This window comes from Acomys minous (genome assembly GCF_964271855.1).
Source record: "Acomys minous genome assembly, chromosome: 2".
Classification (NCBI taxonomy): Eukaryota; Metazoa; Chordata; class Mammalia; order Rodentia; family Muridae; genus Acomys; species Acomys minous.
Window position 1 is genome coordinate 117,039,449 of NC_140484.1, and position 23,610 is coordinate 117,063,058.

General features: G+C 47.1%; 1 protein-coding gene across 1 annotated transcript in view; it reads right to left on the minus strand.

The window, feature by feature from the left end:
• Window positions 1-23,610, minus strand: part of HOMER2 (homer scaffold protein 2) — a 109,348-nt gene that overhangs the window by 12,899 nt on the left and 72,839 nt on the right. Inside the window, 4 exon segments of the mRNA XM_084756285.1 lie at window positions 344-500; window positions 3,719-3,858; window positions 8,831-8,923; window positions 20,870-21,001. Of these exon segments, the coding sequence (XP_084612411.1) occupies window positions 344-500; window positions 3,719-3,858; window positions 8,831-8,923; window positions 20,870-21,001 (522 nt within the window).

Consider the following 23,610-nt stretch of genomic DNA (forward strand, 5'->3'; position numbering starts at 1 on the left):
GTAGAAACAGATGCCTCAGCAGTCCCCGGATCAATCTTTTCACTTATCCTTGGGTTCCGTCTCCTCCACTGGAGAGCCCAAGCCACAGAGGTGCCACGGGGACCCCGCCTACAGCAAAAGGCCGGTCAGGGAGGAGAACGGAGGACCCTTGAGAAGGGGTTTCTGGTATACTTATCTATTCCTTCCCTATAGGACCTCAAAGTCAGTAAGATAAAAGTGCTAAGAAAAGCAGGAAGATGGACCATTCAAGGAAGAAATGAAGATGGCTTTGTGCCGCCTGTGGAGCGGCCTTCGGGGGCCCATCTCCTGCTGCCCGCTCCAGCTGGCCGGGCCCTCTGCCCACCTTGCTGCGGAGCCGGTCATTCTCATCCCGGCAGATGGAGAACTGCCTCTTCCACTGCTCGACGCTGGCCGCCGACTCCTGCAGAGCCGTGGTCAGCCGGGCGTTGCTCTCCCGCAGCGTCTGCAGCTCGACCTCCCACTTCTTCACATTGGCAGCGCTGTAGGGGTGGCAGGTGATGGCAGAAGTTAGGGGTGCTGTCTGCCACATTGCACCCCCCTCTGCTGGGCAGTGGGAACTCTGCCACTCCTTGGCCGACCCCAAAGGGAGGCTCAAACTCTGCCAGCCAGCTCACTCGCGTCCGGTCTGTTTGCACCAACTGCCAAGAGGGACTGGAGTCTTTCTCTAGTGTGAACATGTCTATCACCTTACCAGTTATTTTCTTCAAGGGTGGCCCTGGAGGAGGGCCAGGGATGGATAGCTCCTTTCCTAAGGGCGCCGGCTGCCTCCTGTCTCACCTTTGATCTCTGTCCTCAGTGAGGAAGACCTTCCAAACAAACAGGAAGCAGGTTCCCTCGGTCATCACTCCCTTTTGTCCCCCTTTTCTTAGAGTCAGACAGTAGCAGCACGGAACATGATCTTAGCTGTGGAACACAGCTGGACGGGACAAACCCATGGAAAGTTCTCCTGACAGGTGGACTGATGGTTCGGTCTATAAAGGGTTTGTCATATGAGGACCTGAGTTTGATTTATAGCACCAATGTGAAAGCCCAGGGGCAGCGATGCATGCCTGTAAGCCCCATGCTGGGAGGCAGAGGCAGGCGGATCTCTGTACAGAGTGAGTTACAGAACAGCTAGGGATACAGGGAGACCCCATCTAATAAAAATGGGGCAGACAGATGGCTCCCTGGATGAGAGTGGATCTTGTGAAAGCAAAAGGGAGTTCAAATCCCCAGTACCCATGTAAAAGATGGGTGTGGCCACTTGCACCTGTAACCCCATCTTTGAGGGGAAGAGACAGACAGACCACAGAAACTGGATGGAGAGCCAGCCTGGCCAAATGGTGAGCAAGAAACCTTGGCTCAAAACATAAGGTGAGAAGTGATAAAGACATGAACATCTTCCTCTGGCTTCTGTATGTACACGGAGTTGCATGCAACCCCACACACGTGCACATATACTACACAGGCAGACACATGCAACAAGTCGGTCTCTATCTCTCGAAGGTAGAGTCCTGAGGAAAAACATATATAGTGGACTTTTGGCTTTCACATACATGCACACACACACACACACACACACACACGTATACACAAACACACACATACCACATACACACAAAGACACACACCACACATGCACACATATTCATTCAAGTTCACTCACACCTGCACACACAGGAACATGCACACTCATACACAAGGAAAATTCCTACCCAGCTGAGGGGTGTCCTTTCTCTAAGACAAAGGAAAACATCTAAATACATACAACTATATCTGAACAAAATGCTATCTTCCCACCCCACGAATCTATGATGTGATCGGGAAATGCCTGCTTGCAGTTTTAAATGCTTCATGCAGAATGAGAAACCCGGTAAAATGTTTTTATCTGATGAATTTTAGAGGTGACAACTGAGGATTAAGGTGATTTAGGGAAAATGGCTTCATGGCTGTTCCTCTGCCTCACTTTTCACTGAACCTGGATTTGAAAAAATTTATTTTTAGGATTGAAATATTTTCATTGGGGTATCCCACTGGGACTTAAGCAACCAAAAATAGCCCTCACAGTCACCTGGCAAGCAAAGAGACTGGTCAGTTTTTTTTTCTTTGAAGCATCTAAAAAAGACTCAGCATCCAGGCACAGGAGGTGGGGTCTCAAAGCCTGGGATTTCTAGGTCAGATCTTGGGAATTAAGTTCCATATAGCAGGCAGGCCGCTGAGCTGGGGCAGTGAATGGCTGTGCTCTGCGGGGCTCCAGGCTGAAGCTGTGGGTCTGTATCCCAAAGAGACTGTATCCACAGAGATAAAGCGCAAACAGGGCAGTGCTGGGACACGGAGACGATTGCTTTTCGTCATGTGACCTTGGGCAGGAGTCACTTTACTAACTGGGCCTAGTTTCCTCACTAGTCCAATGGGGGAATTTAGACTGGATAGGCCTGAAGGTGACACGGCTCCTATATGGCCAAAGCCCTCAGCCAGGGAAGCTGAGTAATTCTGACAGAGTCAAGGGCCAGCCCTGAAGGCCCAGAAACACATAGGATAGCTGGTGTTGTCATTTAAAATGGGAGTCTTCTTGATATCAGGGTGGGGCCTTGTTAACATACAGAACCTTAGAAGAGACTAAACCTTGCAGACCACCCTGGCTCCTTAGCACGTCTCAACGGAAGGCCGTGTGTGTGTGTGTGTGTGTGTGTGTGTGTGTGTGTGTGTGTGTATGTGTGTGTGTGTATGTGTGTGTATGTGTGTATGTGTGTGTGTATGTGTGTGTGTGCACGTGTGTGTATATGTGTGTATGTGTGTGTGTGTATGTGTGTGTGTGTATGTGTGTGTGTGTGTATGTGTGTGTATGTGTGTATGTGTGTGTGTGTGCGCGCGTGTATGTGTGTATGTGTGTGTGTGCACGTGTGTGTATATGTGTGTATGTGTGTGTGTGTATGTGTGTATGTATGTGTATGTGTGTGTAGGTGTGTGTGTGCGCGCGCGCGCGCGTGTGTATGTATGTGTATGTGTGTATGTGTGTATGCTGGGTCCGCTGCAGCTGGAATTACAGGCAGTTATGAGCCCCCACTGTGGGTTTGGCAATGGCACAAATGTCCTCTGCTAGAGCAGCAAAGACTCTTAACTGGTGAGCCATCTCTCTAGTCTCCATAATTTTTCCCCCTCTCTTTTTCCCCCATAAAAAAATTTAAAGGCAAGAAATAATATATTTATGTGTTAAGTTATTCACTTGCGACCCTCAAAAATCACGTTGGAGTAACGCACGCTTATGATCCCAGCACTTGGGAAGCAGAAGCAGGCACAGCGAGCTCAGACCATCGCCAGGCGCAGAACGAGCTCACTGCAGGGTATTTTAACACAGATCTGAACCACCGTGCCTAAGAGGCACGGGACACACGTGAGAGCGCAGCTGTGGGCTTCTCAAAGAGACAGCTGCCATTTCTGTGGCTTTTATATACTCGGATGTTTAAGACTCTTGTAAATGACAAGTGTTCCTCTTCAAAACCGAAACACAGCTAGAGACACAGCACGGACTCTCACACACATAACCGCACACGACTGTATCCTCCATACACGCTTCCTCACACTCACACACGCATACACGCTGACTGACACTGCCGGGGCTCGCTTCGGGTTGCTGAAAGCCTGCCCAGCGGGAAAGGCTTCTAGGAAAGGTGGGGGACAGAGCAGGGAGGGTGTGGGGTTTTTGAAGCGGCCTCACCTCTGCGTCAAAGCGATCTTCAGCTTGTCATTCTCGGACTTGAGGTGTGTGTCAGCTGGACTCGCATGTGAGGCCTTTTCGTCGTCCGTCCCGTTGACGCTGGATGCCTGAGTGGAAGATGGGGTGTCACACCCAGATTCCTGGCCAAAGTGAATTATCTCCACATGTTACAGCTTGTCCTTACATTGGCAGCAAATTAGGCATAATGAGGAAATATGTGTTTATGAGTCTGGACAAACCCACTCATTGAACCAGAGTGCAGTGTAGTCCAATCGGCGGAACGGCTGACCAAATAACCAATCACGCGGCCCAAGGGCCCTGAACCTCCACATAGAGTTTGTAAACTATGATTTGCTGACAAGATAATATCCGGGCCACCACTCACAGCTCTGCCATTCAACCTTTATATTCCTATTTTCTATTCAATTCCTGCCAAGCTTGGATACCCCAGGACAGAAGTTACTATCGACAAAGGGACAGCTACAACAACAGAGACTGAGAGGCAGCGAATTCTTGAGGGCACAGAAAGTGTCAGAGACAGCGTGAACAGACAGGTCCGGGGGGCTGTGCGGAGTTAGGAAATGCAGGAACCAGATATGGCGTTTGCTAGCTTCGATACTGCTTAGCATTGTTATCAATACCCTGAAGTGGTTTCTGTTAAAAGCCTAGACACAAGGGGGAGGAACCTCATCTGGTCTTGAATAAGACCTTAGACCTTACTCAGCCTCCAACAGGCATATAGGCAGTTTGAAGAGAATAATGTATAAATATGACTAACTTAAATTTCTGCATTACAGAACAGAAGTCAGAAACAAAATAAAAATGCGAACAGAAGCCTGGGGAAAATACATGCAGCAGATATTAAAACCTTTTCCATGATTATAGTCTCGAGTCGATTTTGAAAACTAAAATAAGGATTTTATTTATATGTAGTGTGTGTGTGTACGCGCGTGTGCGCGCACGCACACACACACATGCTTGCAGAAGCATGTATGTGGAGATCAGAGAACAACTTTGAGGAGTCCAGTCTCTTCTTCCACTGCAGGCTTCCTGGACTGGACGTAAGCTCTGAGGTGATCAGGCTCACACAGAAGTTCTCTTACCCGCTGAGCCATCTCCTGGCTCAAGAGGCCTCACTTTTTCTTGTTAGATCCTGAAATAGGTTTTAGATGGATTCAGATACCTTGTATTTCCTTTAAAACATGGGAGCAGAATTAGGGGCCATAATAAAACAACTGGTCACTGAGGTTCCTTATACAGTACACACCTAAGATTTTCACATCTGTTAAAAAGTACAAGCCAGGTGTGGTGGCGCACGCCTTTAATCCCAGCACTCGGGAGGCAAAGGCAGGTGGATCACTGTGAGTTTGAGGCCAGCATGGTCTACAAAGCGAGTCCAGGACAGCCAAGGCTACACAGAGAAACCCTGTCTTGAAAAAAAAAGTACATAAAACCAACAGCTGTGGTTGTCTGAACACGCTTTGCATACCTGATCAAGCTTGTCAATATTCCAGCAAGGAAGAATCAGTTTTCTTTAAAAATGTGGCCTCACTCTGGTGGGCAGTCTTACCTCCCAGAGTACAAGGGAAGCAAAAATTGGACTTGGTGTGTGGTTTTTGTTTTTTTGGAAAAAAAAAAAAAAGAACAATCTTTGGGGGGGGAGGAGGTGGGGGGTGGATATGGGAGGAATTAAGGGGTGAATGTGATCAAAATACATTGTATGGAATTCTGAAAGAATAATAAAACTATTGTTATTACATCTTCAATACTACATTAAAATTTGTAAAACCCTTAGAAATCAATATATGAATACTTTAATTCTTTTAGAAAGTTAAGAAAGACTATTGATAATTACAAAAGAAGAACTGCATATAACCAATAAGCATAAAAACATTTAATATCACTAGAAGTGGAAAAACCTAATGGAGATACACATTTCACCTGTGAAACCGACAAGTTTTCTTAGTGAGGTGTGGGAAGAAAAGGCCTTCCTCACTGCGTCAGCTAACAGCATGGAGCGCCTCAGTGCTTTAGATGCCCACACCTCGACCCATGCAGAGAAGTGATCAAATGCTCAAGGGTCAGCAGGGACGCTCATAACCATGGCACGTATGTGAGTGGGAAAAAACAGAAAAACCAAAGCTGTCCCAAATTATAAGAGGTCAAGGAACGAGTCGTGACAAAACTGGACATTAAAACAGTTTTGAAAGGGAGTACTGGGAACCAGGGAAAACGCTCATGACTTGCAGAGCCATTTATTAGAAGGCTAAAAAGAGCAATAAAAATGTGCTGGAAAGGAGTAATAAACGCCATTGACCAGCTCCAGTGGTGATGCAGCACATGGTTTTGTGCTTGCTTTCCAGTGCTGGGGCTTGAACCCAGGGCTTGTGCTCATTAGGCAAGGAGTCTACCACTGAGCTACAGCCCGAGCCTAAGGGCAAGAGGGCTTCATTTCCTTCTTGACAGTATGCTATGCTGTATTTCTTTCTTTTTAAAAATATTTATTTATTATTATGTATACAGTGTTCTGCCTGCATGTACACCTGCAGGCCAGAAGAGGGCACTAGATCTTATTTGAGATGGCTGTGAGCCACCATGTGGTTGCTGGGAATTGAACTCAGGACCTATGGAAAAACAGTCAGTGATCTTAACCTCTGAGCCATCTCTTAGCCCTGTATTTCTTTGGTATTACCCCTTCTCTCTCATTTCTACCCAATATCTATGAGGTACATTTATCCAACAAGATAATCTTTGGGGGTGGGGGAGGTGACACTGCTTGTTTCATTTTTAAGACAGGGTTTCTCTGTGTATCCTTGGGTGTCCTGGATTTGCTCTGTAGACCAGGCTTTCTAAATAGATCACAGAGATCTGCCAGCCTCTGCCTCCCTGAGTGCTGGGATTACAGGTCCTGCCAAAAAGAATATACTGTGACAAAACCTCTCTGATAAATGCAGATATTTAAGTATAAAGATACCATTATAAAATGTAGTATTCAGAAAGTACATTAGAACTTCCTACACCAGGCATCATTTCTGTAAGTGGACCCTTTTAAAATGCCCGTGGGGTGTGTGGGCCGGAGAGATGGATTAAGAATGAGAGTGCATATTTTAGCCAGGCAGTGGTGGCACACGCCTTTAATCCTGGCACATAGGACACAGAGCAGGCAGATCTCTGAATTGGAGGCCAGCCTGGTCTACAGAGCAAGTTCCAGGACAGCCAAGGCCACACAGAGAAACCCTGTCCTAAAGACAAACAAAAAGAAAGAATAAAAGCAACAACAAAAGGAGTGTACAGTACTCTCGCAGAAGACCAGGGTTCAATTTTCAGTATGCACATCAGGTGACTTATAACAGCCTACAACTCCAGCGCCAGTGAATCTGATGCTATTGGCTTGCTCTGGCACCATCCCCCAACACATGACACACAGACACACATACACACATGATTATATGTAAAACCACCCCTGAACATGTGATATAGACATATATATATATATATATATATATATATATGATTAAATGTAAAAGCACACATGTGACATACAGACATACACACACACAGACACATACACACACACATGACTAAGCATAAAACAGATAAAAAAGAGAGAGAGAAAAATGTCTGTAGTTTCTACCCACATTTCCTTTTCAAGAACTCAGTGCTTACTCAGTAATTACTATACTAAGTCAAACTGTCACTTGGATCGAGCACTATTTAGAAAGGTTCAGGGATATCCGCAGCCACCTGAAGCTTAGCACACACTCAATACATAACTCCTCCTGTAGCATCTTTTCTGTAACGAGCCCAAAACGGATATGTAACTCCAGACAGACCTGGGTTCTGCCTGTGCCAACCGTTCCAGCCAGCAGTCTGCCGGCAGACGCAGGGCCCTGGGGCTCTCTGCTCCACCTCTGGCCGGTGATGCTGAGGGCTCTCGCTCCTGACCTTCTCTTTCCCTTGCTTTCTAGGCATCAGCTGCTCTGCTTGGCTCACGGTCAAGTCCAGAGTGTTGAACGTGACTATCTCAGACGCCTCGCCCTCCTGGCTCTCTCCTTGGAGCTGTCCTCTTTCTCACTTGCATCACAGCTCCCAAGGCCAAGCTGGCCTTCCCCCAGCAGCCTTGTGCTACACGGCCGCCGTCTCAGAGCCTGCACATCTTCCTCACATCAACTCCCCATCAACAGTCAGTCAGGTGACAACTGACGGCAACTGGCCACAGAGTTAATGAGACGGACGATAAATAACCCAGAATTCCGCATCTCACAGGAGCTCCAGGCTTCTCTCTGTACCCAACGCACAGGTGCACGAGGCAGCCATCCAGGTTGTCCGTCTCAACCATCACTCTCTCAGGCCTGGCCCTGGAGTCTCTTTCCCTACCATATGATGATAGGTATACCAGGCAGGCTGGAATTTTTTTTTTATCTCAAGTTAAAAGCGAGCCCTTTACAGCCATTATTGTCATGCTTTTAAACAGACAGACTACGTAAATCCTGGCAAATAGCTGGATCTCCTTAGACGCAGGGGAGTACCATCTCCCCCCTGCCTTTCACAAAGACAGGGAGAGGCCTGGAGCTCTCTGGTATCAAGCACTTTCCCTAAGGAGCAGGAGGGGCCTGCGTTCACTGAAAAGCATCCTGCTGTGGACTTTGCACTGCCTTACCACTGACATTTAAACACGGCCTGTCCTCAAGCTTGCTAGAGCTCAAGACAGCACAGCACTGTCCTTGACCCAGCACTGCAGGCTTTGCGCACTGACCAAGCCCCGCCCCCTTTGCAATGCTGGGAACAAACCCTGGTCTTGAGTAAGCACTCTACCATCAGGCTGCGCCCTGACCTTTAAACACAGTGACTGCAGAAGCTCTTCACGGGCTGCAAACAGGCAGCTCTGAGTGTATCAACAGTTTCCTGTCAAAAATACACTACTGCACCTGAGACATTCCAAGGGCTCCTGGAAACCTGTCACTTTCATCTCACTGACAGCAGGCTAATAGTTGAAATCCGCCTTCAGAATGTCCTGCTGCTAAAATTACCTATTTCTTGCCAGGAGTGACAAGGAATAAGGAGTCTCAATTACTGACACACTCACATTTACTTCAGGGACAAATTACTTACTTGGGAATGATTACTGGAGGTCTCGGTTTTCTCCTGGGACTTGTCTCTGGCGAGCCTGGCAGCCTCCTTTACCTCCAGAAACTTCTCTGCAAACTGAACATGCAGAACAGTTATTAGGGGCTTACTTTAATCTTATTCATGGCCATTATCCAGCACCCACCTTTATTACTCTGCATCCATTTTAAGTGTATAAATTCTGTACAAATGGCAGAAAGTTTTCATCCGTCATTGAAAGGAAACAAAGATAAGACACTCCTTTGTCCAATAAACATCATTGGCCACAGTCAGACTGGAACCAGGTTCAAAGTTCCTGACGCTAGCTGGAGGGCAGTAACTAAGAGGAAGCCCAGGGGTAAAGTCCTATGGCGGACAACATGAGAAACACAGCCCCTCCACACAAGTCCCACGGGGAAGTCCATAAGTGCCATCTAAGGAATTCAGGAACTTATAAGTTAATGCCATGAACCAGGAAAACAAGGCTGGATGTGGTGATGCACACCTGTAGGCCCAGAACTTGGGAGGCTTCGGGGAGAGAATTGACAGTTCAAAGCCAGCTCATGCCACATAAAGAGGTGGAGGACAGCCTGGTGCATACACAATGAGATCCTGTCCTGCTGTGGCAGCAGCAGCAGCAACAGTAACAACAACAAGAAAAAACAAACAAACAAAACCCAAACAAACAAAAACAACAACAAACCCCTAGAAACCTAAAGTGTTAGGGGGGAATTTTAGGTTCAAAACAGTAAATTGCCTATGATCAGATCTTCAATTATCATGTAATTTGCTTTTAGATGTTTCAGCAAGAAAGACAAACATGTTAATTAACATGGCGATTAATCTTCACTGTCAGCTTGATTCGATTTGTAGCCACCTAGGAGACACACCTTTGTACGTCTGTGGGGGTGTCTCCCAAGAGGCTTAACCGAGGAAGGAAGACACACCCTGAATGTAGATCCTACGGCCTGGGATCTGGGGAAACATAGAGGTGGGGTCGTGGTGGTGGTGGTGGTGAGAACCCACATGCATCTCTCTGTTTCCTGTCTGCAGATGCAATGGGACCAGCCAGCCGCTTCTGGTCTTCCTTAACCCTGTACCCTGAAAGCAACCCTTCTTTAGGTGGCATTTGTTACCGGAAAAAAAAAAAGGCAAATAATGCAATTAAAACTGAAATCTAGCTGATATGCAGAGTTTATTAGTCTATGTTCTGTATATATTTTTAAAAACATGTTTTAATATTTCCATAATTTAAAAACCCTAAAGTGAGGGCTAGAGAGAGGGCTCAGCAGTTCAGAGGTGCTCCTGTAGGGGGCATGAGTTTGTTCCTGGTCCCTAGCACCCAGGGAGGGTGGCTCACAACCACCCGCAACTCCAACTCCACACACACACACACACACACACACACACACACACACACACATACAACTTAAAGTGAACACGTAGAGAATCTTAGGAAAAGATGCTGAAGCCACAGGGCGATCGATGGTGTCAGCACTGGCAGGCAAGGGAACTAAGCTTCCTTAGCAGTGTGCTGTTAGCCCAGAGGATGACCTACAGATAACGCGGGTATTACAAATCTAGAAAGAAAGGGTAAAACAGCGACCGAGGAACAGGAAAAACCAGCAGGCTGCCAGACCCCCAGGATTCTGGGTTTTGATGAGTGTTCCTTTATGGCTGAGCACAGGCTCTCTCCTCTGAGCCTGCTTCAGGAACACTGGCAAGCCCAGAGCCCCTGTGTGAGCAGAAAGGGCGTCCAGGCAGCGTCCCCGCCCCCCGCCCCCCCAATCCCCCAGGCCCACTAAGCAAACTTCAGACTTGACCACTTTAAAGCGGACAGAGGAAAATCATTACCTGCTGCTTAAGCACTCGGGTCTCACTGGGAATGGATGGCTTAATACTACTCCCTCTTTAGCATCTAAAAGCAGAAAACTGCCCCACCCTGCCCCAGGCAGGGAACGGGCACAGCTGTGCTAGGGGCTCCTGTCGTCTACTGAGAAAGTAAAAATCGCATCAAAGACTCGATCCCTCTCCACAAAGGAACTCTTTAAGTTTGCGCAGGATTTTGTTTACATTCTGACAGACACAAACTCAAAAGAAAATTTCAGCGGGTGTGGGGTGGGGGATGGGGAGTGCGGGGGTTGTATACCGAAAAGGTTTTAAAGTAACAAAATAGGAGAATGGGGCGGAGAGATGGCTTAGCTATTGGGAGCACTTGTTGACTTTGGCTCCCAGCACCCACATGGCAGGTCACAACCTCCAGTTCCAAGGGTTTCTGATGCCCTCTTCTGGCCTCCTCAGGTACTGCACGCATATGGCGCTCCTACATAATGTGCAGGCAAAACACTCATGCATAAAATAATAAAAACACATATTTGTAGGCAGGAGAAGTCCTATCAGACTCTTATTTAAAATGTATTATAGGCTGAGCATGGCGGCTCATGCCACAACCTCAGCACTGAGGCAAGAGGATCACTCAGAGTTCAAAGCCACCTAGCCTTGCCTGCACAATGAATTCTAAACCTGGACTGTAACGGTAGACCCTAGCTCAAAAAAACAAAAGCGAATCCCCAAAGCAACAACATCAAAAAACCCTAAACAAACACAACACATCTGGGAGCCACGAGTCAATACAGGAGAGAGCGGACAGAGCCGTGAGGACTGGACAAAAGTGAGCTTGTGGCCAAAGAGAGCAGTAACTTAGTGAGGAAGCTGACTCAGCTACGGTGAGCGGGAGACAAGTGTGCTCAGCTCCTGATGAATTAAAAGGCAGTTATGAAAAAGATCAACCTAAAAAAAAAAAAAAAAAAAAGAAGAAGAAAAGAAAAAAACCCGAGTGCAAACAGAATCGAACATTTATCAAACTGGTGCATGAGGGGTAGGCGAGTAATTTTGTAAACTTGGAAGACATGAAAGAAAATCACAGAAGTGACAGGTTTGACTGTATAACAATGCAGAGCTCTTGAATATAGAAAGAAAATAATAATAATAATAATAATAATAATAATAATAATAATAATAATAATAATAAAAAATCCAAACCCAAACCAAAAAATCCCTACTAACTCAGAAAGGAAACAACAGCCAGGGGAAATGTCCTCGGCCAGGACGGGACAACATAAAAAAGGAGCATTACTTTTTGACAGATTTCATACAACATAAAAGAAAAGTACAAAAATGCCAATAGAAAAAAAAAAAAAGGAGAAATTCCTGAGTAAAAATAAAGCGAATAAGCAATCTGTAAGGGGATTGTTCAGCCTAGCTGGAAATCTGAGGCAAAATAATGAGGAGCCATTCTTTGCCTGTAAAATTAGCACACGCTAAATGCAACCCTCAGGCCGGTGCTGGCCAGAGCTTTCTGCTTTGGTACGTGTTTTGGTACAGCCCCACTGAGAAGCAATTTGGAAGTACATATTGTGATTGACAAAAATATTCATACCTGCCGATGCAGTGGTATCGCTTCTGGGAAACCGCAGAGAAAATAATCGAGAATATGAAAAAAAAGGGGCCTTTAATATAATGATCATAATCCTAGCATTATCTGCAATAATGAAAGACTGGAACCAGCCCAAGGCCCTGTGAGGATGGTGGGAGATGGCTTCCTTTCATAGCTCCCGACTACTGGGAGAGTAGAGGCAGGCACGGAAGACCCCAAAAGTTATCATCTGTGGAGCTCGCCTCTGGGTCTAAAGCTTTCTAATATTTCTCCCTTGTTATATTACAAAGCACATAGGCTCGTGAACTTAGAAAAAAATATTGTTTTAATTTTTTTGTATTATTGTGTCTGGAGGGTAGTCTGTGGCGTCAGCTTTCCCTTTGCACTTTCATGTCAGCAGCCCCAGCAAGGGATGTTTTCAAAGCCGTGGCCTTGTCACCTAGAGGTGAGCAGTACCCACATAAGCCTCCGAGAGACTTCTTTGTGCACATAAGCATTCATCAATCCTCTTTAAAAAGGAAATGATACTGTATAATCTCATTTCATAACCACTTTTGAAATTAATAATGTGGCATTAACTGTTCTAAGCATTTATACGATCTTCTACTAAATTATTTTAACTGCTGCATGATATTATCCTGAAGGACACAAAGGGCTATTTAATCAATTTCCTTTTTTTTTCTTTCTTTTTTTAATTTATTTTATTTTAATATTTTTTATTTAATTTTAATTTAGTGTATTGGTGTTAGGGTGTCAGATCTTGGAGTTACAGACAGTTGTGAGTTTCCATGTGGGTGCTGGGAATTGAACCCAGGTCCTTTCAAAGAGCAGGCAGTGCTCTTAACCGCTGAGTCATCTCTCCAGCCCGTGTTTTTTCTTTTTTTAAATACAGGGTCTCACTATGTAGCCTTGGCTGGCCTGGAACTTACAGAGATCTGTCTGTCTCTGACTCCTGAGTGCTGGGACTAAAGACATGTGTCACCACACCTAGTTAACTAGTTTCCTTATGTTGGAGTTTTAGTTTATCTGTTTATTTCTTTCTCTGATCCTGCAAGAAAATCCTGGTAGTAGCTGTATCTTGCCACCAATATTTCCTTACAGTTCCCTATAGTGAAACTCGTGGATCAGGGGGTATTGAAAAAAAACAGAGTTTTCTGAAATATATTGCCAAGTACATTTTTTAAAAATTCTGAAGTCATTTTTTAAAGTTTCTAAAGTTACAATAATTTTAATAAAAAATTGCCATCACTTATGAAAAACTAGACTGCTGACCTCGTATATGGCTATTTTGGGGTGGGGCTGCTCTTGGAGACCTGAACCCTATTGCTTCTCTTTTTAAAAAAAATGACATTTTTGGGGCTGGAGAGATGGCTTAGAGGTTAAGAGCACTGACTGCTCTTCCAGAGGTCCTGAGTTCAATTCCCAGCAATCACATGGTGGCTCACAACCATCTATAATCTGATACCTTGTTCTGGCCTGCAGGTGTACATTCAGACAGAGCACTGTATACATAATAATAAATAAATCTTTTTTTAAATGACTATTTTCTTTCCTATTCGTTTAACAGAACCTCATAGCTGCCTGGAACAGTGACGAGGGATAAGAGCTGGTCTAGGTTGATCATGGCAACCTACTTTATCATTTAGTTGTTTAGTTTTGGAGTGATGGGCTGGGCACCACCCTCTGCTCCCTCCCATGAATGCAGGCGTGACAAGCAGAGCTTGAGAAGACAGACCAGGAAAAGGAGAAGCCAACACAGCAAAAGGCACCGAGCTCTCACAGCCGACAGCGTGGAGCTGCGCATCTCGGCCGCCGCCGTTCTGCTGCTGTGAGGGAGCACCGTGACCAAGGCAAGTCCTGTGAAAAAAGCATTTGCTCGAGCCCTCTTTTACAGTATGTCCTGAATCTGGTCAGTTTTGGACACTCCCACCTCTGTCCCGGTCTAAGCCACTGTCATCTCCAACCTGGGTTTGCACAATAGCTTCCTAACTCGTCACACTTCCAGTCTTGACTACCCCAGGATCTCTTCTCAATACTGCTGCCATAGCTATGCATGGTGTTGGACACCTCTAATCCCAGCACTCAGAAGGCAGAGGCAAGAGGATGACAAATTTGAGGCCAGCCTGAGCTACATAGTGAGACCTGTCTCAAACACACACACACACACACACACACACACACACACACACACACACACACACCTTAGTCATTGTTTATATTGCTGTGAAGAGGCACCATGACCAGGGCAACTCTTATAAAACCAAGCACTTGACTGGGGACTTGGTTAGTTTGGGAGGGTTAGTTCACTGTCAGCATGGTGGGGACCATGGTGGGGTGTACGGTGCTGCAGCAGTAGCTGAGACCTAGATCCTGATCCATAAGCAGAGAGAGAGAGACGTGGAGCCTGCTGTGGGCTTAGGACACCTCAAGGCCCACTCCCACTGACACCCTTCCTCCAGCAAGGCCACACCCCCTAATCTTTCTAATCCTTCTCAAATAGTGCCACTCTCTGAGGATTAAGCATTCAAATACATGAGCCTATAGGGGCTATTCTTATTCAAGTCAGCACACAGTCCAGCAACAGCCTGCCTCGGGGACTTCGCATAGTAAGAATAATCCCATACGGTTAAGCGCTGTGGTTCTATTTCCTGTTACTCAGCAGCCAAAAGCACTCTAACTAAAACACATCAAAAGGACGACTAACAGCCCCCAAGTAGAAGAAGGTTGGCCCTTAGATCAGATGACCAAGAGGAGACAGAGTTCTGGGTAATACTCTTACTATACCGAATAAATAAAGGGACTGGAAAAGGACATGTGGGTTATGGATTAATTTTTTTGTTATTCATTATTTATTTATTGTGTGTGTGTACACATACACCATGGCAAGCGTGTGGCGGTCATTAGGCATGGAGGCAGACGCCTTTGCCAACTGAGCGGCCAGCTCACTGGGCCCCTGCCCTAGTCTCATTTTTGTTGCTGAGGTTATATTCTGACAAAAAGCAGCTTATGGGAGAAAAGGTTTGTTTTAGATCACGTTTTCACGTTACAGTCTATCTCTGTGGGGAAGTCACAGCATCAGGGGCGCGAGGTAGCTGGTTCTATCCACAGTCACGAGCAGAGAGAAATGAATGCATGCATGCTCGCTCGCTCGCTCGTTTGTGCTTGTTTCCTGACTCTCACACAGTATTGGAGCCGCTGCCTAGGGAATGGTGCTGCCCACGGTGGACTGGGTCTTCCCACATCAATTATAATTAAGACGGTCCCTTACTGACAAACTCACAGGCCAACCCCATGTACACAATTCCTCATTTCACCCTTTTCAGGTGATTCTACATTGTGCCACGTTGACAATTAAGGTAAGCACCACACCCCAGATTAAATTATTGAAGCTGAAGGCAAATGCCATATATGCATGGGGGCTGAGATGCATCTGCTGTGGAGCAGAGAAGATTCTATTCTGGGCCATTCCCCCTAATGAAGGAGCGTGTTCCCTCTGTCTGCAGCAGAGGAGGAGGTAGCAGACTCAGAACACTGGGAATGTGATGCCAGAAATACTAAACTTTAGTGACCGTCTCACCCTTCCACCTGGTTCTAGCTCCTCTATTCTTTCCAGAACCTCATCTTAGCAGAGCCTGCCTGCTCCCATCCTCCGTTGTTCCTCAGTAGGCTGAGGCACCGTGTCTTCTCCAGTGGGTGGACACATGGATCTCCATTCGATTCCAGGAATATATAACTTGTATTATTTTTGGAAAGCCTGTCTAAAACGCAGAACGTTTCTGTGCGATACGTCCTGGCCCGTGGTTGTGGAGGGGTCCTCCCAATGAAGCTGCTAAGAGCAAGATGTCTATTGTCTTCCTGCGGTGTTGGGGGTGGGGGGTGGCGGTTAGAGAGAGAAACACGTATAGAGTGTTCTTAAGCGAAGGTGTTCACACTGGTGTTTCGTTCTCCAGCCCACAATGTCTGATTACCAATCCTGTAGGCCTGTGGGTGGCTGCACTGAGAAGTCAGGGATACTCGGTCACAGCTGCCCCTCAGCACAAACGCCTTAGGAGCCTTCAGACCCAGGTTCCCTCTGTGCTAGCTAATTGCTCCCTGTCGAGGCTGCTAGCCTCAATTCATGGCAATTTATCAGTGTGTGCCTAATCGCCCCCTTCAAAGAGAAAGGAAAAGCTGATCTGAAATACTCTGGAGGAAGGACATAGTCGAGAGCTGGTTTCAGAAACCTCTGTGAAGATGCAGGTCACAGTCGCAGGGCAGAGATGCCAGTGTGGTCCAGGACTCAGGAAGATGTGACACTCCTCCTAAATAATAGGACATTTTGAGAAACTGGAAGTAGCACAGACCAAGGTCTTTTCAATTCTCCAAGGCAGGAAGAACTGAACTTTCATAGTTTGTTCCAGTTTTTGTTTGCAGTTTTCCTTTGATTCTTTTCCACAGACAGCCTCCTTTGTCTGTTCTCACTACCCCCGTTTCTCTACAGAATGAAAGGATTGTACCAGGAAGCTAGGAGTGGTTCTCTAAGGCCAGGAACATCTACCTTGGAGATGGGCCAAGACACGACCCATGCTTACCCAGCAGTCTGAGCCTGCAGCATCATCTATGCAAATTGAAGAAGGTGTGGAGGTCAGCACTGGGTAAGATGGGGGCTCTCCAGCATCCCCCCTCCAGACCCGGCAGCTCTTGGGATTGGAAACCATACAAACGCCTGCTCCATTTCACACAGAGGTCCCGGCCTCATTCTCAGTCACCACAGCACTGCATGCTAGTCCTCTGTCACCACAGCACTGCATGCTAGTCCTCTGTGTCAGCACAGCACTGCATGCGAGTCCTCTGTGTCATCACAGCACTGCATGTGAGTCCTCTGTCACCACAGCACTGCATGCTAGTCCTCTGTCATCACAGTACTGCATGCTAGTCCTCTGTCAGCACAGCACTGCATGCGAGTCCTCTGTGTCAGCACAGCACTGCATGCGAGTCCTCTGTCAGCACAGCACTGCATGCGAGTCCTCTGTTACCACAGCACTGCATGCTAGTCCTCTGTCATCACAGCACTGCATGCTAGTTCTCTCTGTCACCACAGCACTGCATGCTAGTCCTCTCTGTTACCACAGCACTGCATGCTAGTCCTCTGTTATCACAGCACTGCAAGCTAGTCCTCTGTTATCACAGCACTGCAAGCTAGTCCTTTGTGTCATCCCAACACTGCATGCTAGTTCTCTCTGTCACTACAGCACTGTATGCTAGTCCTGTTATTACAGCACTGCATGCTAGTCCTCTCTGTCACCAAAGCACTGCATGTTAGTCCTCTCTGTCACCACAGCACTGCATGCTAGTCCTCTGTGACATCACAGCACTGCATGCTAGTCCTCTGTTATCACAGTACTGCATGCTAGTCCTCTGTCAGCACAGCACTGCATACTAGTCCTCTGTGACATCACAGCACTGCATGTGAGTCCTCTGTCACCACAGCACTGCATGCTAGTCCTCTGTCATCACAGCACTGCATGCTAGTCCTCTGTCAGCACAGCACTGCATGCGAATCCTCTGTGTCAGCACAGCACTGCATACTAGTTCTCTCTGTCACCACAGCACTGCATGCTAGTCCTCTCTGTTACCACAGCACTGCATGCTAGTCCTCTGTTATCACAGCACTGCAAGCTAGTCCTTTGTGTCATCCCAACACTGCATGCTAGTTCTGTTATTACAGCACTGCATGCTAGTCCTCTCTGTCACCACAGCACTGCATGTTAGTCCTCTCTGTCACCACAGCACTGCATGCTAGTTCTCTGTCAGCACAGCACTGCATACTAGTCCTCTGTCAGCACAGCACTGCATGCTAGTCCTCTGTGACATCACAGCACTGCATGCTAGTCCTCTGTCACTACAGTACTGCATGCTAGTCCTCTGTCAGCACAGAATTGCATGCTAGTCCTCTGTCACTACAGCACTGCATGCTAGTCCTCTGTCACTACAGCACTGCATGCTAGTCCTCTGTCACCACAGCACTGCATGCTAGTCCTCTGTGTCATCACAGCACTGCATGCTAGTCCTCTGTTATCACTGCACTGCATGCTAGTCCTCTGTCAGCACTGCACTGCATGCTAGTCCTCTGTCACCACAGCACTGCATGCTAGTCCTCTGTGTCACCACAGCACTGCATGCTAGTCCTCTCTGTCACCACAGCACTGCATGCTAGTCCTCTCTGTCACCACAGCACTGCATGCTAGTCCTCTGTCAGCACAGCACTGCATGCTAGTCCTCTCTGTCACCACAGCACTGCATGCTAGTCCTCTGTCAGCACAGCACTGCATGCTAGTCCTCTCTGTCACCACAGCACTGCATGCTAGTCCTCTGTGTCACCACAGGAATGCATGCTAGTCCTCTGTCACCACAGCACTGTACTGTCCCCTTCCTCATTTCAGAAGAGGATGTTGCCATCATCTACACATCGTCTTCGCAGGCTCTTGGCCTTCCTCATCCATCTAACAGAGTTCTGCCAATTTTTTAAAAATTCCTAAATATTCTTCATCTCTTCTTCAAATCTTCATCAGCTCTACCTTCAACTGAATTGACTTGCTTCCAGGGGAGAAACAACAACAACAACAATAATAACAACAGCAACAACAATAACAACCGCCACCAAAATCAACTTCTGAAATGTAAATCTGATCACTTTACTTTTGGGTTAAAAATCCTCCTAACATTGCAAGATAAAATTTAGAAATCCCAGCCCTACAAGACCGTCCGAAGGCTGGCTTCTAGCAGTCACACCAAATCCAGGAGGCCTTGGTGGCTTGTCTGAAGCTTCTCTCCACAGTACACAGCATGGTGCCAGCGCTGGAGGGGCTGTGATGCCACTGGAACGACAACAGGACCCCTGGGGGCACAGCTTGGAACCCCTACTGAGCCAAGTATACAAGAAAAGTAGCCTGGACTCAGACCTACAGTGGATCCCGGAAAACTGTCAAGGCCAGGGGTACATGGGAAGGAAAGAAACAGAGTTGGGAACTAGCAATATTACTGGGCTCAAGTCAACCAGACCCCAAAATAGTCATATTCCACATGAATGCTCCTCAGAAATCCCCACTCTTCAGATGGCAAGTCTTTTGGAGCCACACAGCAGGAAGGGCTCTGTGTGTGTGCCCAGGCAGAAGCTCCATAGGATCAAAAGACCTATGGGTAAACTGGCCTTGGTGGTGGTGGTGGGGAAGTGCCTAGTGGTCTATGCAAGTCACATTCTTGCTCTCCACAGTCACCCTGACCTCTGACCCCACAAAGTATCCAGCTATTAATGGTACAGTGAGGAACACTGAGGAGCAGAGTTAAGAGCTAGCTACTTAAGAGGAGCTGGTCACACTGGGCCCTTTTTCCAGAGATGCTGTAGCACTTCAACAGAGGCTGCACTGTCTGAGACGGCCACATGTCTGCCAGCCCTGCCACTCACACCTGGTGCCTCTCAACCTTCCTAATGCTTCAACCCCTAAATACAGCTCTTCATGTTAGGGTGACCCCCCCCAACCACAAAATGATCTTTGTTGCTACTTAATAACTGTACTTTTGCTATGGTTATGAACTGATTTTTGTTTTTGTTTTTAGAGATAGCATTTCTCTGTGTAGCGTTGGCTGCCCTGGATTCCCTTTGTAGATCCGGCTGGCCTTGAACTCACAGCAATCCACCTGCCTCTGCCTTCCTGAGTGCTGGGATTAAAGGTGTGTGCCACTACACTTGGCTCGTAATGTAATGTAAGTATCTGATATGTAGATGGCCTTAGGTGACCCTGTGAAAGGGTCAGTGGTCCCCAACGGGGCCTTGATCCACAGGTTGAGTCTAGTACCTTCTCTAAGCCATGCTGCTCCAGACCTAGGAAGGCTGTGGAGCCAGCAGTCTCTCTGAAGATGGCGACACCAGAGTCTGATAGCCGGAGGATCGTCAGGTGCCCTGAATGCTGTATCAAGCAGCACAGCAGACACAGGCTGAGCTCTCCTTGGGTACCCCACCTTCCAGAGTCACAGACTACAAGTCCAGCATAGGGACAGGGTGGAGGAGAGGCCCATCACGATAGCCAATGGCCTGGTAACTCAGGTACTCTTTCCTGCCAGGAACAAAACCTTCCAAAAACCAACTTAACGGAGGAAGGGTTCATAGCTTAAGAAGTGGGTGTGGCTCATCAACGTTGGGAAGGCACGGTGGGGGGAGGTCAAAGGTGGCCGCATGGAGAGTGGACAGGAAGTGAGGCCAAGCTACAAAAGCTCAAGGCTCGCTCCTCCAGGGAGGCCCCACATCTGAAGATTCCACAACCTCCCCAAACAGCATCAGCAGGACCAAAGCCGTGAGCCAGCAGGGACATTTCACATTCCAACTACACCTGACCCCAACCCTCCCTGACAACGGATGCTCAGAGAGCCCCCAGGCCAGCCGAGCTTCTCGGGGTGTCTAAGGAAACAGCATTTGTTGGACATGAACTTCCCCTCATGCACAGACTACTCAGCTTGTGAGGAGTCTGCTGTTTAAGGAAGGGCTTCCCCTCACCCGCAGGGCCACAGCTCCACAGCACAACGGTGCGGAAGGAAGGAGGGCATCCCATTCCACGGCAGGGAGGAGCACATACCTTCGTGAGCTGCTGCTCAGAGGAGAAGCCCAAACCAAACACCGTGTTGGCTCTGCTGTCAGCCCACTGCCCGAACTTCTGTGAGGTTTTGGTGAAAGTCATATTCGGGGTGATGGTACTGTTTATGATCACCTGCAGGGGACAAGCCGGAGGGAGAGTGTTAACTCCGAGCAGAACCTTCCAAATGTCTCCTCTTGGCAGAGCCAGTGGATACAAGGCGCTTCCTCTGTCCTGCGGTCCTTGTTCGGGAACTGTTCTTACAGTGCGGACACATAATCACGAGACAAGAAAGGGCAATTTCAGAGCCTTGGCAACAGAGGAGCCTAAAACAGGATCTTTCACATCACCAATAGAAAAACAACGCTCCCAAGAAAAGAGTGGTTTCCAAAACTGATGTTTTATTGCCCCCCAAATGCCAAGCATCAAAGCACCCTTAAAGGCCATGTGTACCTTCCCAGGGGGACTCCTCACCTCCCCCTGCTTTTGAGATCCATGGCCCTTTAATATCCGGCCAAAACCAGTAAATACTTCCGCCAGCAGAAGGGCTTCCCCAGGGGAAGGAGAAGACATATTTTGATCTGGAGAGCAGGGAGAGGGTTAATTGATAAATAGACTAGTCATACTGGTGAGAACAGGGAGACTGTAAGGATGGCACAGTAGCCTGGTGCTGGCTGATACCACCCATGGCCTCAGAGGGAAAAAAATGGAGAGGCCATAAGCCCCGGGAGGAAGGACCATGTGCAACATGTGTTTTCTAATCTTGTATTTCTGGTTAGGAGAATTGTTGCCACGAAATAAATGTCCCAAGTGAAAGAATGCTCCATGTGCCAGATGGGTCAGTCACATACACACCCGAAAGGGTCCCTTGAATGTCAGTAGAGAGAGGCTGAGCAGAATGCAGCACATATCTCCCAGACTTGCCCCTAAAAGGTTATTCCAGAGGCAGTCACAGTGCAATAATAAGAGGGACACTCTTATATTTCTTTAAAAAAAATTTTTGTTTATTATATGTATACAGTATTCTGCCTGCATGTACACCTATAGGCCAGAAGAGGGCACCAGATCTCATTATAGATTGTTGTGAGCCACCATGTGGTTGCTGGGAATTGAACTCAAGACCTTTGGGAGAGCAGTCAGTGCCCTTAACCTCTGAGCCATCTCTCCAGCCCCATATATATATACACCAAACAATTTCTAATTTTTTCATAAGGTATTTTATCTAATCTTATCTTTAAAGAAGGGGAAACTGAGGCCCAACAAGATCAAGTGACTTGTTCAAGGTCATAAACTAGCAAGAGGTTAAAAGGTTGTGTGTCGAACAGGGTCAAGAGAGTGATAAATACGTGGTGAGCGATGCCTTCTGGGAACTGTGAGGAGGCTCCAGGAGAGAGAGGCAGAGGGCCTTGTACCTCAGGTGCATTTGTCCTCTGGACTGTCCCTGCACATGATTTCATGCCTCCTGTGTTAAACCCTTGACATCCCACAAGGATAAGTATGTCTTATAAATTGAAGGTAACTCATAAGACGTGTTTATTCTTGTTGGATGTCAGAGCACAGCCATAGAGCCCAGTCTGCTCAGTGACCCCTGACTCTGGCCTTCTGCCTTGCCTTCATGCTTTACCAGATACAGTCCGTAGTAAGCGCCAGGCAACTGTGTTTAAGCTGGTCTGTCCTGAGAAAAGTTCTGGGGATGCTCTGTCAATACTTAGTACTTGCTTATTGGCTGGCACTTTATTTACGTTTCTCTGAATTCAAACAGCCTTTGTTGGCTCATTCTTCCTTTGTTCCGTTTGTACATAGATGTGCACTGGAACCGAAGCAAGGCTGCCTACAGTGTAGACCGCAGTCCGCCCATTCTTCCAGGTCCGCAGACCCCAGGCCCAGCAGACAAGATCTGCACAGGTCAATGACAGTGGACTAGTGACCTCAGGTAATTAATTTTATTCCTTCTCAAGTCTCTGATGGGGTTGGAGAACAGATAGTTTAGTTTTACAATTCAGCTTAGTTGTGTAGGGGGTAAGTCATTTTTAGGTTTAGATAGATGTTTTAAGTTGATAGAGATGAGATATGCTATATATTGATTTACATTTAGAATTTTAGACTCACCAAGATAGGAAAGATGTTTTCAAGATTGCCAAATACAAACAGCCAAAACACTATGAATGTATCATTAATGTAATTTTTGTGGTTTTTCTTGCGGTAGTTTGTTTTTATGTGTGTAATAATATAAATGGATACATAAAAATATTTTAAAAAAGAAAGTGGACCAGAGCCGGGCGTGGTGGCGCACGCCTTTAATCCTAGCACTCAGGAGGCAGAAGCAGGCGGATCACTGTGAGTTCAAGGCCAGCCTGAGTGCAGGACAGCCAAGGCTACACAGAGAAACCCTGTCTTGAAAAACAAACAAACAAACAAAGTGTACCAGTGTGTATGGCGAATGTATTGCTTACAGAGCAATGGTTAATGCGCATGCATTGCTTACTAAGCAGTGGTTAATTGATTTCAAGAGCAAAGACCTAGCCATCCTGCTTGGGGGAGGGGTCACTTCAGCTTCCTTGACCTATGAGCTCACCAGCTTTGGAAAATCCTCAGGCATTCTTTCCACAGATAGCCTCTGTGTCATCTCTCTTTCCCCAACACCACGTACACATACGCTAGAGCTTCTGGGGGTGTCTAACACGGTTTACGCTCATCAGTTTCCATCAACCTTCTCATGCTTGGTTCCCTCCGGTTGAATCTGG